Source organism: Dipodomys merriami, unplaced genomic scaffold (genome assembly GCF_024711535.1).
Source record: "Dipodomys merriami isolate MVZ:Mamm:240054 unplaced genomic scaffold, mDipMer1.0.p SCAF_2, whole genome shotgun sequence".
Lineage (NCBI taxonomy): Eukaryota > Metazoa > Chordata > Mammalia > Rodentia > Heteromyidae > Dipodomys > Dipodomys merriami.
The window spans coordinates 41484390-41499949 of record NW_027203381.1 but is presented as its reverse complement, the minus strand read 5'-3'; the positions used below and the strand labels follow the sequence as shown (position 1 = coordinate 41499949).

The following is a 15560-nucleotide window of genomic DNA, read 5'->3' as shown; positions in this document are numbered from 1 at the left end:
AGCCAGCTGGGCACCAGTGGCTCACTCCTGTAATCCTAACTACTCAAAAAGCTGAGATATGAGGATTGTGCTTCAAAGCCAGCCTGGGCAGGAAAGTCCAAGCAACTAACAAAAAGCTGGAAGTAAAGCTCTGGCTCAAGTGGTAGAGCACTAGCCTTGAGCAGGAAAGCTTAGGGACAGTGCCCAGGCCCAGAGTTCAAGCCCTAGGATGGGTTCATGTGCACACACATGTGCACGTGTGCACATACACACAGGTTTGGACAACACCTGTCTGACTTCAGGTAACAATAGTTGTTGCCCAAATCCTCCCAATTTATAGAATGAGTACGTTCTCCTCAGCCCTTCCCTATCCTTCCCAGACATCACAGGAATCAGGTGTACTGGTTCAGAATCACCAAGGGCAGATGTCCTTTTATAGAACATAGCATGGAAGTCTATCTTAAAGTCATGACACAGACATATCTGTCTGTTTGCCACACAGAGACATATTAGGATCTGTTCATCTTCAAAACCTCCTCCCAGTAGCCACCTCAGCTGCCTTCCCTCAGATCTGTGGATTAACAAAGCCAGATATGCACCTGCTCTTTTCTCTGTCCCTCAGCCCATGAACATGACATAGGAAAAGAAAGACCAGAGTGAATTCCCTCTGCTGTGATTCCTCCCCACTGGTCCCCATGCTTGGTGGTCTCCTAAGGAAACATAGCAAGTTGGAATTAGAAGGGGCCTCAATCCTGGCCAGTCAAAATTTAAATCTGGGTCCAACTGAGCTTAACATATCTGTGGCTATTCGGTATGTGTTTGCTTCTTGTGCCTGTAGTTCTATAACCTAGGTACCAATCATCACACCTTAAAGGTTCTGATTGCATTTTGTAAAATGGTCATCATAGTAATTTGAGATGAGCCAAGACAAAGTAATAGAATCCATCTAGTCCTATGATTGGTCCCAGTAGATAATGGTTAAATTCTTCTTCCCTCCTCTTCCTTCCTTCCATACCTTGCTTTGAACTCAGTCTCGTGCTTGCTATGTAAGGGATCTGTCGTGCCCCATCCCCTTTTTGCCCTTAGGGTATTTTTTTCAGACAAGTTCTTTTGGCTAAGCTGGACCTTGGATGGCAATCCACCTACATATCTTTCCACATAGCTGGGATTGCAGGTGTGGGCCACCATCCCCCCCCCCCCACCACTTCAGTTTGCTTGTTAAGTTCAGGTCTAGCTTTTATCCCAGCCAGCCTTGAATCATACTTCCAAGTAGCTGTCCCTTCTTCCTTGTTATGCAGCACTAGCTATTCGACCTGCCGGTCTTGTTAAAGTCCTCAGTACAGTCCATGATTTTTAGCCCCCAAGCTAAAGCCATATTCATGGGAAGCATCATGCATGAGTGAATGTATTGGCTGATGAATTGGGGCAATGAGAACTTGGAAACTTTCCAGGTCGTTTTATCCATGTTCAGTGAGTTCCTGCAACCTGGAGTCCCACAGTTTTCAGATGAAGCAGCAGAGTATGTGATTATGAAAGGCTTTTAAGTCCTGACCAGGGTTAGGCCAAGGGGCAGGAGGGGAACCTACATAGGAAGGGAGGGTGCCCTGTGTCCAGGTCCAGATAGCCTTCTTGTCCCCCAGATTATTTAGGCCATTACTCATTTCTCCATGACTACTTAGTGACAAGTGTGAAGTCAAGCAGCCATTTAAGTATTTTCAGGGCTCAATACTACCTAGTGATACTGTGAGAATAAGCATTTACTGCTAGAAGCAGTATGGGAATATGTAACATTTTGTAATTTTTTTTAACCTCTGCTTGGAAATAAGAGCTAGGATCTTTATGCCATCAGAGTCATACAAACATTTCTAAACAAAGGGTTTCTTCTTTATTTTTGTTCGGTTTGGTTGTACGGGGATTTGAACACTTGGGTCTTAAGCTTGTTAAGCAGTTGCTCTACCACTTGAGATACATCGCCAGCCTCTTCTGCTTTAGTTGTTTTGCAGATAGGGTCCTGCTTTATGGTTGGGCAGCCTGGACGACAATCCTCCTATTTCTGCTGCCCACACAGCTGGGATGTCACCCCTGTACCAAGAACAAACCTTCTTATTGGTTGAGATAGGGTCTTGCAAACTTTTTGCTGGGGCTGGCCTTGAACTGTGATCCTACTCACTAATAGGCAGGATTATAGGGTTGAGCCACCATACTTGGATATTTCTTTTTTTGATTTATTAAGGTTTCCCCCCCCATTTTACCCATTGGAAGTCCTCCAGCTCTAACATATGTTAGTATGCTGTCCATTTGCCTGGAGCCCCTTTGGCCTGCTCTCCACCTACATGGCTCCTTCTTGCCCTTCCTGGATCACTTAAAGCCTTCTTTCCCAAACTCCAAAGTACTCTTTCTTTATTCTTAGTCCTTTTGCTCTGTGTCTTTATGGCCCAGGTGTCTAGTTTGTCTTATTGATGGATAGGCACATGGGTAGGTGGGTAGGATGAATGGAAGGAAGGGAAGGAGGAAGGAAAGGAAGGAAGGGAAGAGGGAGGGAGGGAGGAAAGGAAAGAAGGAAGAAAGGGAGGGAGGAAGGAAAGGAAGCAAGGGAGGAATGAGGAAGATGTGTGATTAATAGATGGATGAATGGATGGATGGGTGGAGAGGTAGATGTGTGGTTGGATGGTGGATTAGGCCTGACTTCTATAAAGATAAACAATAGATGCCCCAGATACCTGTAAGCAATCTGCAGATAAAGGACCACTGCCCCCTCAAAGCCCTACCTAGAAACCTCAAACTTGGAGATCAGCTTGGCCTGCCCTGTGGAATATTACCAACGCGAAGGGAGAAGAGCTCTGGGGAGGAAATATAAGAGGAGCAAGATGGCCTCTTGCCCCTTGTTCCTCTCCTTTAATGCTTCTATTCCTCAGGCCTTCAACAAAAAGAAGAAAATACAACTTGTACTTCCTGGTTTCCAAACCCAACATCAAGGAACAAAATGTTGATATTTTCCAGATGTACTTTCTCCTTACATGTACAGAGATTCCTCTTTGTTGCTGATAAGATTCTGGAGAACTAATGCTGCAATAGGCAGAAAGATTAGAGAAATTCTCCCTCCCCACACCTTTTAATGGCGGAAAAAGTTCTCTCCACAAAATGAGTGGGGAGGGAAAGAAGAAAGAGAGAGAGAGAAGGCTGGTGGTGGGGGAGAAAAGAGAAGGAGAGAGGAAAGGGACAGAGAGAGGCAGGGAAAGAAAGAAATACACTGAAAGAGGTGTAGGGATGTGTTTCTCTGCAGGAGAAGCGGGAGGAAATGAGACTCCTGTATTAGAGCTGGTGAACACAACTCCACACAGCTTCTTCCTGGCCTATCCGTCCCTCAACTGTGAGTTAGGATGTAGGAAGTTTCTACTGAAGAGTTCCTTGGTGGAACAAGCTAGAGAATGGCTTAGTCACCAGACAGGGCAGTAGAGAGCTGAGGCACCAACAACTCAGCAGATACTCATTCTTGGGCAGGTGTAGCTTGGTGCATCCTCCACCTGGGCCATTAATCAGTGGAGCCTTCATGACAGGGACCATCTAATTCACTGAGTCATGTTTCCTCCAAAATATTTCCTGAACAGGAACATCCTACCCCATTGCCCTGTCCCACAAACTGTCTTGCTAAGGACGGTTAAAAACAGTCAGAAATCTGAATTTTGCTCGTTAAGAGCATCCTCTAAGCTATGTCTGGTGTACATGTCTGTAACTCCAGCTGCTTGAGAGGATCTGGAGATAGCAAAGGTTCAAGGCCACCTGGACAAAAAAGTAAACCCCATCTCAGTCAATAAACTGAATTTGGTGGTTCATGCCTGTAATTCCAGCTCTGTGGGAAGTGTAAATGGGATTGTATCCAGGCCAACCTGGACAACAAAAATGTGAGACCCTGTTTGAAAAATTACTAAAGTAAAAAAGGGCTGGGAACTTGACTCATGTGGCCAAAGTACATACCTAACAAATTTGAAGCCTTGACTTCAAAATTGAGTACCACAAAATAAGAAAAAAACATCTCCAGGAAGTCACCATTCCTAGCAGTATGACATCTATCTTGCCACTGGGCTCTGCCAAAATGACCATGACAATGGGATTAGTGGCTTTCCAGATGTACATCAAGTCACACTGTCAAACCCTCTAGAACCCTGGGAAACAGCCTGTAGATTTAGTTCTTGTCTATTGCAGTGTAAATGATCTGCTAGGCAGAAATGCTTTCCTTGAATTCCAAGGGGATGCAGTGTCATTCCTGGAGAGACCTAGGAAGTAACAGTGTGAACAATGACTCCCTGTTCCCTTCTCAAGGACCAGGGCTATGGCCTCCATCTCTTGGATCTTTGATGTCTAGCTCTATGCCAGAGGCTTAATAAACATCCAGTGCTAATTATGAGATGTAAGAAATATATAGAAGACAGTCCTTCCCTTCAAGTTTCTTTCTATTGGTGGAAACTACATTTAGGGAAGAGAAATACTAAATCGAAAGCAATGTAGAGTTCCAGAGGGGATGAGAATTTTGGAGTTAGATCTCCCAGCCTGGTACCCTCTGAGTCACTTAAAAGCTGGGTGACTCTGGAAAAGTACCAAACATCTCTGAGCTTCTTTCTTTTTCTTCCTCTCAAGTAGGAGTAATTGGAATAAACTGCAGTGAGGGTTCATTGCACCATACAAAGAATTATAGAGACAATAGAATTGTTACTTGTCATTCACGTAAAGGTTCAGTAGGTATGCTCAGGAATCAAGTCACTAGCCAAGCTTAAAATGATGTAGTGGCGAGACTAGACCTTTAAAAATGGGTAGAAATGTCAGGCACCAGTGGCTCATACCTGTAATCACACCTGTAATCTTCTGAGGCAGAGATCTGAGTATCCCAGGATGAAGCCAGCCCAGGCAGAAAAGTCTGTGAGACTCTTATCTCCAATTAACACAAAAAGCCAGAAGTAGAGCTGTGGCTCAAAGTGGTAGAGGGCTAGGCTTGAGCAAAAAGAAAGTTTGGGGACAGCATTCAGACCCTGAGTTCAAGCTCCAGGCCTGGCAATAACAACAAAAATATGTGTAGATATGACCGTAGAACATAATGCTAATCAAAATGAACTCCAAGATATGGAAACAAGAAGGGGTTTTTTGTTTGTTTGTTTGTTTTTGTCTTTGTTTTTTAGTGTACTGTTTGCAGTTACGTCTTTTTTTTTCTTTCATTTCCCTGTGGTCACTCCATTTGATTTCAGAACCCTTTGTCTTGTATATAAGTTTATCTGATTTGGAGAAGGGAAGGGGAACCACAGAAATGGTGGGACAAAGAGTGAACTAATGCAACAGCCATACTCATTAGACATTATGTTGGAAATGGACTTTACATGGGGGGGGAGGGGGAGGAGAATAGGGGAGGGGGAGAAAACAAAGGAAGGGATAATCCTGTTTGAAAAGAAATGTACTCATTACCTTACTGTACATCATTTTTACAATTAAAAAAATGTGTAGAAATAAGACAAGTGAGGAGGTTTGTGGCCCAGGCTAAAGTGTTCTTCTAGAAGGGGTCTTATTGGCAGATTACCGTGGAGGTAACCTTTGCTGCTTTGGCACAGCTCTCAAAACCTGTTGTTCGGAAGAAAACTACATCAGGATAGTCTCCAATAAAGGAGACAGAACCAGATTGTTAAGGTGTGCACCAGCAGCTCACCCCTGTAATCCTATCTACTCAGGAAGCCGAGGTCTGAGGATCATGGTTCAAAGCCAGCCCAGACAGGAAAGCCCATGAGACTCTTAATCTTCAATTAACCACCAAAAAGCCAGAAGTGGAGGTGTGTAGCTCAAGTAATAGAACACCAACCTTGAATGGAAAAGCTCAGGGACAGTACTCAGGTCCTGAGTTCAAGCTCCAGTACGTACACACACACACACACACACACACACACACACACACACACACACACACACACACACACACACACACACACACACACACACACACACACACACACACACACACACACACACACACACACACACACACACACACACACACACACACACACACACACACACACACACACACACACACACGTGTCCTGAGTTCAAGCTCCAGTACACACACACACACATCACCACACACACACACACCACCACACACACACACCACCACCACCACCACCCCTCGCTCCACCCCTCGCTGTAGCCCTCCTATGCTTCCTGGTCACTTTCCTCCTATGATAATGATCTGGAAACTGAGGCCTGTCTGGAGCTGAGAGTTTGTAGGGTGGACAGACAGCTCTGCTGCTGCATTCTGAGTTGAGAATTAAGAGTAAAAATCTAGGCAGTGCCATGCTCACACGCGAGGGTTTACTCTGAGCCTCTTCACCTTGTGTTTTATGCACTAGCCAGCTGCCAGCATTGCAGCCGAAAGTTAACAGCTTTATGCCGAAGTCCTATTTTTAAACACAGACACACACCCTGGTGCAAGGAGCCACTTTACCAGCACTGACAGGCTGGGTGAAAATAGTTTCCCTGCAGTACTGAAGACAGTTAACCATTTCTTTAGTATTTTTTTAAAGTATTCTTTTTATGCTAAGGAAACCTGAATTATCTGTCCATGACAGTTCTGTGTTTTTCTAAACTAAAAGGGAAGAGAATTGAACGAGTGTAGGAAATGACTGACTACCAGCGTAGTTAGAGGTTTTTGTGGGCTTCCAGAAAAGAGGCAGGACTTATGATCTGTGTGTGGTTTAAAGACAGGGATATGTTTTGATTTGAGAATCAGAGCTGAGCCTAAACTTGTAAACATCCCTTATTTTTTTTTTTAAATGGCTTGTCTAAAATGCATAGAATATATTGTATTCTGTAATGTTTCTAGGGATTTTGGAGAATGCGTTCCTATCTCACAACTGAGGAAAGATGATGTGAACAGACCCCAGTGTCCTGTCCATTTTTCAAAACTGTGCAGAGGCTTCTTGCTTGGTCTCTTTGTGTATTTGCTTCCACCCAAGATAGAGTTACACTTACTTAAATACCAGGCATAATAAATGAAGCATTTGTGAAACATCTACTTAGTAGCACACACTGAGCTAAGAGCTCTTGGATGGAGCTGAGAATGTGGCTTAGTGGTAGAGTGCTTGCCTAGTATGCATGAAGCCCTGAGTTCAATTCCTTAGCACCACATAAACAGAAAAAGCTGGAGGTAGTATGGTGGCCCAAGTGATAGAGTGCTAGCCTTGAGCAAAAAGAAGCTCAGAACAGTGCGCAGGCCCTGAGTTCAAGCCCCAGGACTGGCAAAAACAAAGTTTGTGGGTAAAAATGAATATAGGCAGGCTTCAACTTCCCAATAGTACAAAGCAACACAAGCCCAGCAGAAATGAGACTGAAAAACTGCAACATTTGGATTGATCCTTTGTCTCAATAGTGACAAAGAGTGAATCTACAGATACAGAGGGAGAGAAAAAATGGCAAAAATTCTGCTAGACTGGGGTACCAAGGGGGGTCACTACCTGGGGTGGGCTGTGTAGGAGTTAATAAAGTATCTTTAGAGATAGCTACATCACTTTTAGGATAATTTGATAATCACAAACTATAACAGTCCCAGATCCAATCAGAGGCTCCTTACAGCCTGTACTTGCTCCTAAGCAAATCTGACTGGCCTTGGCACACACCTCTGGGGGCCAGTCTATTGTTCCATGCAAGTCTTCCTGGGGCAATAGGCCAGGACCAGCAGGTGGTACCTCAGGGCTGCGTGACTGCTCAAGGCCATCATGAGAAACTTCGGGCCTTCCTGGGAGGGGGAGTTGGCCCTCACTACCTAGCCAGCCTCTTTCATCACCTCTCAGAAACCATACTTGGCATTGTGAATTTTTCGCTCTTTTTTTCCTTGGTTATATAGTACATGATATGTGGTATGATCCTGGTCTGAGGGTAGGCAGCAGTATGGACCCAAAGCCCCATCAGGCACTGGCTGATGGAAATAACAGACACACCACAGTGGTGGTATTGCTAAGCTGGGATGCTTCATAGGTTGGCAGTATTCAATGCATGTGCCACATTTTCTTGTGATGATTTCAAATAGCTAAGGATTTATCAGACATATTCTCCCTGTAAGTTGAGGAGCTTCTGTACGAACTTCCTTGCAATGAAGGATGTCATAATAAACAAGGCCCAGCTCAGCACTGTGAGCCCCATCATCTGGCCTTTGGAAAGGGTTTACAAATACCTAGAGATGATGTAAAGGTGCAGCTTAATTGAGTGTTCCCACAGGCAGTGACATGCTGAGTCCTTCAAAACTTCGGTAGAACTTGACCCAAAGAAGAACATTGTACATAGAGAAAATACGTGGAAAGGCTTCAATGGGAAAGAGCATATGGGGCAGTGCATGCATTTTATTATGGCCAGATTCTAGGTGCTTGAGGGAAAACATAGTCTGCTTCAGGACACATCTGACTGATTCCCTGGCTCACACAGTAATAGGAACTTTCTTCTACCTAAGAAGAGGACCCAAAGAGACTCTTCCCATCTACTCATTTGTGAATAGAACACCTGATGAACAATATAAACTGGATGGATTAGCTCATAATTATTATCCCAAATAGACTCATGCTAAAAACAGTTGTTCTTTTTTGCCACGTGATGATGGCTCATACCTGTAATCCTAACTACTCAGGGAGCTGAGATCTGAGGATCTTAGTTTGAAGCCAGTCCAGGCAAGTAAGTCCATGAGATTCTTATCTCCAATTAACCACCCCCCCAAAAAAAGGCCAAATGTGGTGGAGGGTTAGCCTTGAGCACAAAAGTTCAGGGACAACATCCAGTCCTGAATTCAAGTCCTAGGACCAAAACCGAAATGAAGGAAGGAGGGAGGGAGGGAAAGGAAAAGCTGTTCTTTAGGAAAAGAAATCATTTGTCTATAATCTAGACATATAATTTACTTGTTGAAAGTGTTCTTAGGTTCTGGTAATGCCTTGTAAGTTTCAGAACTTGGGGTTAATTTTTAAATTTTTATTCCCTCCTTCCTGAGTCCTAGGATTGCAGGTATGCATGACCACACTTGGCTATAATTTTATTTTGCCTTGCATGTGCTAGGCCAGTGTTACACCACTAACACTCCTAGCCTGCTCTCCCTACATTTGATTTCAATTATGTTTTTTTTGTTTCAATCTGTTTCCTTGATGCCAAAAGACCTCTGGTCTTGAAACAAATATTATATATAGGCAGTGTGGACTCATCTATTGTTTTCCAAATCTTAGTTGTAGAGAAAATGGACAATGTCACAGGCGGCATGGAGACATCTCGCCAAACCTATGATGACAAGCTCACAGCCGTGGAAAGTGACCTGAAAAAACTCGGTAAGCTGTGACAAGAGCGAATCCTTGAGAGCATTCTTTCACTGTACTCAAATTTATATAATGACAACTTTTTAGAAAGACAACACTATAGGGGCTGGGAAGGTAGCTCAGCGGTAGAGTGCTTGCCTTGCAAGCATGAGGCCCTGGGTTCGATTCCTCAGCACCACATAAACAGAAAAAGCCGGAAGTGGCGCTGTGGCTCCAGTGGTAGAGCACTAGCCTTGAGCTGAAGAGCTGAGGGACAGTGCCCAGGCCCAGAGTTCAGGCCCCATGACTGGCCAAAAAAAAAAAAAAAAAAAAAGAAAGACAACACTATAAACTCCTATTCTCCAAACAAGGCATTCAGTTTTGTGCATGTTTTCTGAGCCTATCTTCCTGATTTAATTCAAAGACTTATTTTTGCAGTTAAGGACTAATTTTGGAGTTGGTTCCTCCCCCCCCCCCACCAAATTGAACATTCCAAATAAAATCTGAAGACCAATCCTGACCAAAAAAAAGTACCACAAATAGCCCCTATTAAAGGCTTAGTATTTGGAATATTTTAAATATCTTACATTGCAAAAGAGATTGTAAAAATTTATCAAATATTTCAGTCTATTGTTTTCTTTGATATAGGCTTTCGCTTCTTTTTTTCTGGTACTGTGACTTGAAGTTGAGAACTTGAGCTCTTGTTCAACCCTCTACTGCTTGGACCACACTTCTACTTCTGGTTTTTTGCTGTATTTGGAGATAAGAGTCTCAAGATGTATCTATCCAGGCGGGGTTCAAACTATGATCCTCAGACCTGAGCCTCCTGAGTAGCTAAGATTACTGGCATAAGCCACCAGCACCTGGCTTTAATTTCACTTTTTAGAAAGGATTTTGGTGAATGTAAAAGATTGTTTCCTTCTCAGAACACCCTGCCTGGTATCCTAGAATATCATAATTTCCCCTGTGTTCATCCAGTTATGCCAATCCTAGGGGCAAGCACCCTTTCTGATTCCCCAGGATGAAGTTTTTGTTAGACATATGAATTCTAATGCCAAGCAGTCTGCATATCCCACCATCTGACACACAGTGCCTCTCCATTAAGTATCTGAGATCTTTGACCTTGCCCCAACTCCTTTCCATTCCACACCAGTCTAAATGATTAACATCTCTTATTCCAGGGGACCAAACTGGAAAGAAAGCTCTAAGCACCAACTCAGAACTTTCTACCTTCCGATCGGACATTCTGGATCTTCGTCAACAACTCCGTGAGATTACAGAAAAAACTACCAAGAACAAGGACACATTGGAGAAGTTACAGGCAAGTGGGGAGGTGCTCGTAGATAGGCAGAGTCAACTGAAAGAATCTTTGGAGAATAATTCTTTCCTCATTACCACCGTCAACAAAACCCTCCAGGCGTATAATGGCTATGTGACAAATCTGCAACAAGACACCAGCGTGCTCCAGGGCAATCTGCAGAACCAAATGTACTCTCACAACGTAGTCATCATGAACCTCAACAACCTGAACTTGACCCAGCTGCAGCAGAGGAACCTCATCACCAATTTGCAGAGGTCTGTGGATGACACGAGCCAGGCTATCCAGCGAATCAAGAATGACTTTCAGAATCTGCAGCAGGTTTTCCTTCAAGCCAAAAAAGACACCGACTGGCTGAAGGAGAAAGTACAAAGCTTACAGACGCTGGCTGCCAACAACTCAGCCTTGGCCAAAGCCAACAATGATACCCTGGAGGATATGAACAGTCAGCTCAGCTCATTTACCGGTCAGATGGACAACATCACCACTATCTCACAGGCCAATGAGCAGAACCTGAAAGACCTTCAGGACTCACACAAGGATGCGGAGAATAGAACAGCCATCAAGTTCAGCCAACTGGAGGAGCGCTTCCAGCTTTTTGAGACAGATATAGTGAACATCATCAGCAACATCAGCTACACAGCCCACCACCTGAGGACGCTGACCAGCAATCTGAATGAAGTCAGGACCACTTGCACAGATACCCTAACCAAACACACCGACGACCTGACCTTCTTGAATAATACACTGGCCAACATCCGATTGGATTCTGTTTCTCTTAGGATGCAACAAGACATGATGAGGTCAAGGTTAGACACTGAAGTGGCCAACTTATCAGTGATTATGGAAGAAATGAAACTGGTGGACTCCAAGCATGGTCAGCTCATCAAGAATTTTACAATACTCCAAGGTAAGGGTGAATTCTGCATTTGTGTTTGTACTAGTTATCTCTTGCTGCCTAACAAATCACCCCAAACCTGGCAATTTAAAACAACAAATACTGCTGTCACAGTTTGGGTGGATCAGGAATTCATAAACAGCTTCATAGGTTGGTTCTGACTTGGTATCATTCATAAGGTTGTAGTATAGGTGTGAGTCAAGGCTACCATTAATCTGAAGGCTTGATGGGGCTGGAGGCTGCTTCCTACACAGCTTACTCAGCTGGCTCTTACTAAGAGGCCTCAGTTGCTCATTATATGAATTTGCTTGATTGTCATCCGCTTTCAGAGCACTCCTGCTCTCCCAGGGGAAAGACCAAAATGGAAGCCATGGTAACCTTTTTTGTCCTTGCGTCAGAAGTCTTTACTATTACTTCCATCATATTCCACTATTTAGAAATAAGTCACTAAATTCAGTTCACACTCAAGGGAAAGGGAATAAAGCTCCACCTCTTGAAATCAAGTATAAAGATGCTCCATTATTTAGGCATTGAATGAAAGATTGGTTAATTTGGACTTTCTCAGTAACTGAGATATTTTAATATCAGAATACACTGAGTTGCTCAGAAAGCAAGACTAATTCTTTTTTCTTCTTTTTCTGATTTTTGTGCCAGTATTGGGGTTTGAACTCAGGGCCTTGGTGCTGTCCCTTAGCTTTTTGAAGGCTGGGTTGCTCTCCTGCTTGAAGTACACTTCCACTTCCAGGTTTTTGCTGAGTAATTACAGATAAGAGTCTCAAGGACTTTACTGCCTGGGCTGGCTTTGAACAGTGATTCTCAAATTTTAGCCTTCTGAGTAGCTAGGATTATAGACATAAGCCTGGGTCCAGCAAGACTAATTATTTTTATGTTACAAAGTTACTATTAAGGGATTTTTAGTTCCACATGTCATGAGCAGATAGATAGTCCTCACAGTAGTGGCAGGATTGAAATGATCCACTCCCATATCAAATCTGCCATCTAGATCATTCCCATACATTGGAAGGCCTTGACTCAGATGAAATCTACTTTTGAGGATTTGTAGCAACTATATTGCAATAGTAGCTTCCAGTCAAATTGCTTTCACAGGTTTTAAGATCCTGTATGGAGGAAGCTGGGCTCAGCTACTTGGGGTTTACAAAGACAAGTTGGTCCTTGTACTTATGTAGTCTAAAATCAGAAGAATTTTAGAGCACTAGGACTAGGAACTAAACAAATGCAAAAGAACAAATGTAAGCCAGGTGCTGTTAGCTCATTGCCCAGCTACTTTTTAAGACAGATCTAGAAGATAGTGGTTCAAAGGCAGAAAAGTCCTAGAGACTCAATTAACTAGCAAAACAATGGGCTTGAGGTATGACTCAAGTAATAAAGTGCCAGCCTAGCAAGCAAGTAAGCAATAATAAGGTCCTTAGTTCAGACATGGGTTCAGGAGAAAACAAAAAAAAGAGGCTTAGGTCAACACATTAAGGGGAGAGAACGCTATACACTAAATTGAACATGGGGAATTTGTTTTCAAGTGCAATAAAGTCTTGAGAAGAAACTATAAAAAGATCAGTTGTGAACTTTCAGTAAGGTTGCAGTCATCAGAATGAAGTTGTCTGAAAGGTAGTAATCTTACTCTTAACTCCTTACATTAGCAGAGCTCTTAAGAGTGGTTGAACTAAGAGAATGAAAAACAGTATATTTGGCTTGCATCGAGGCATTTAGCAATGGTACCATAAGAATGAGGTAAAGAGGTGGCTTAAAGCAGAATTAGGTGAACTTGCCAATTGTACTACATAACAAATTACACAGCTGGAAACAACACTCATTTATTGTTTCACAGTTTCTGTGGGTCAGGATTCTGAGCATGGCTTCAGGGAGCTGTCATTGAGGGGCTGTGTTTTCATCAGACATGGGACTGGAAGGAGTTCCATTTCTATGGTCTCTTGGATTCTAGGCAAATTTCATCTTCTTGAGGGAGGCTTCTGGTCTTTTTCTGGCTGTCATTTGGAACCTGTTCCCAATAACATATCACAGCTCCTTCAAAGCCAGCAAGAAAACTTCTCTCAAAGATGGATCCTGGACTAACAAAGCCTAATCAGGGAGGTGACTTCCTACCAGCTCTGACATTCATCTTCATTCATTAGAAGGAAGAGATTAGATAGAGGCATGAGACATTGGTTGGGAGGGGAGGGGGAAATGGGAAGAGCACTCTTAGGTATGTCTTCCAAATTGGTTGAATAGACAAGCCAGGTGCCAGTGGCTCATGATGGATAGGGAAGATTGTGATTTGAGACCAGTCCAAGCAGAAAAAGTATTGAAACCCCTTCTCAACTGAGACCTGGGTGTAGCTGCACACAAGTATCATTCCAGCTACATGGGAAGCTGAGATTGGGAGAATCTTGATTCTAGGCCAGCCTGGGCAAAAATATCTCTGGGATTCCATGTCAGTGGAAAGAAGGTGACCATGGTGGTATTTATCTGTCATCCCAGCTATAACAGGAAGGGAAAAAGGGAGGATTTCAGTCCACATACATATACCAGCAGGAAGACCCTATCTCAAAAGTAACAGGACCAGAGACATGGCTAAAGAGTAGAGCACCTGTCTAGCAATTGTAGAGGCCCTGAGTTTAAACTCCAGTACTACCATAAAAAAACAAACAGTTAATGATGAGAGGCAGGTGAAGCTGGCAGATGGCAAGACTTGTTCAACAACTGTAGCAGTGATCAGCATGAGAATATGGATGATCTGATCATCTAATACTTGGGATAATGGAATCATCCAAAATGATCTAAGAGGCTAGAATAGTAACAAGAGAGGCCAACAAAATGAAATCCTGCTCATAGGTTGTGAAGACCAGACAAGATAAATGCTGTTGAGATGGCATAGCTTAGAGGAAGTGTGCAGGAGGAGCTAAGGATTTCAGTTGACAAAAGTGATTAAATTTGTTCTTCAGGGAAGTTAACGTGATCTGTAACTATTAATGAAAATACAGCATTCCAGTGGGGTGGTAATATCTTACAGCATTCAGTTGCTTTGGGGAGTGTTTACTTTGGGGGTCCTCTTTCAAGGGGAACATCTACAGCCCAGCATGCTAACAAAAGGCAGGTGAGGATGCTGGAGTCTGCAAAGCATGATCTGACAGGTAGATTTGGAAATCTACCCTGTGAGAAATAAGGCAGTCATGGACAGCTGCTTAGAAACCTCTGGGTATGCTCTGGAGAGTGACATGAAGACTAATGGATGTTTTTTAAAGAAAGGTGTTCTATGTAAAAATTAGTGTTACATAAAAATGACTTCCAGGAATAATGCTGGTACCCCACCTTGGAGGGGCCAGGCATTGGCCCATCAGGGAAGTTGCAAGTATGTGTAATCATCGTGAGAGGTGATCTGTTATGGAGACTGCTTCTGGTTCTGATCTGCTATTGTACCAGGGGTCTAATCAGGCCTGGGCTTGCCTCTCTCCTGAGTAGACCAGACGCCCCATCTGAACAGCCTTCCTGTAGCCATTCCCCAGCTGGCCAGACAGGACTCCCGTGCCAGTGTTGCCTCCTGGGACATAGACAAAACAGTCAAGTTTATTAGTGCTAGGCCACCACAGTGGATATGGCTGAATCAGAGGCTGGCAATGGAAAAGCATTTGGCAGCTTAGTCTTTGGCTATGCCAAGAACCCATCTCTCAAGCAGCAGCTCTTCTCTTACACCATTCTGGGCTTTGTCTGTCTTAGGCCATGGACTCCTCTGGTTGAGGGTCTTATCCTTTTGCCACTGTAAAGTTTATTACCCAGCCCTGCCTGCTGCTTTAAGCCCATGCCATTACAGATGCTGGCGTGTGCTCAGCTTTACACTTCTCACCACTTGTGTCTACTGTGAGCTTTGAAGCCATCAAGTTCAGTGTCTAGTCTATTCTTAAATCCAGAATGAGGGCAGAGTGCAGTTGCTATGCACTGTCATAAAACAAAATCTCTGTAATGTAACTGATACCCAAGACAAAATTACCAGCGTATTCTGGATATTTTCTATTAATTTCATACTAATATGACTCAATTGGCTTAACTATTG

General features: G+C 43.5%; 1 protein-coding gene across 2 annotated transcripts in view; it reads left to right on the top strand.

Annotated features, from left to right (window-relative positions):
- Colec12 (collectin subfamily member 12) overlaps positions 1-15560 on the top strand; it is a 168886-nt gene that overhangs the window by 132111 nt on the left and 21215 nt on the right. For both annotated transcript variants that reach the window (XM_070029465.1, XM_070029466.1), the window contains 2 exons: positions 9216-9314; positions 10463-11509. In XM_070029465.1, coding sequence (XP_069885566.1) covers positions 9216-9314; positions 10463-11509 — 1146 coding nt within the window. The remainder of the gene's footprint in view (positions 1-9215; positions 9315-10462; positions 11510-15560) is intronic.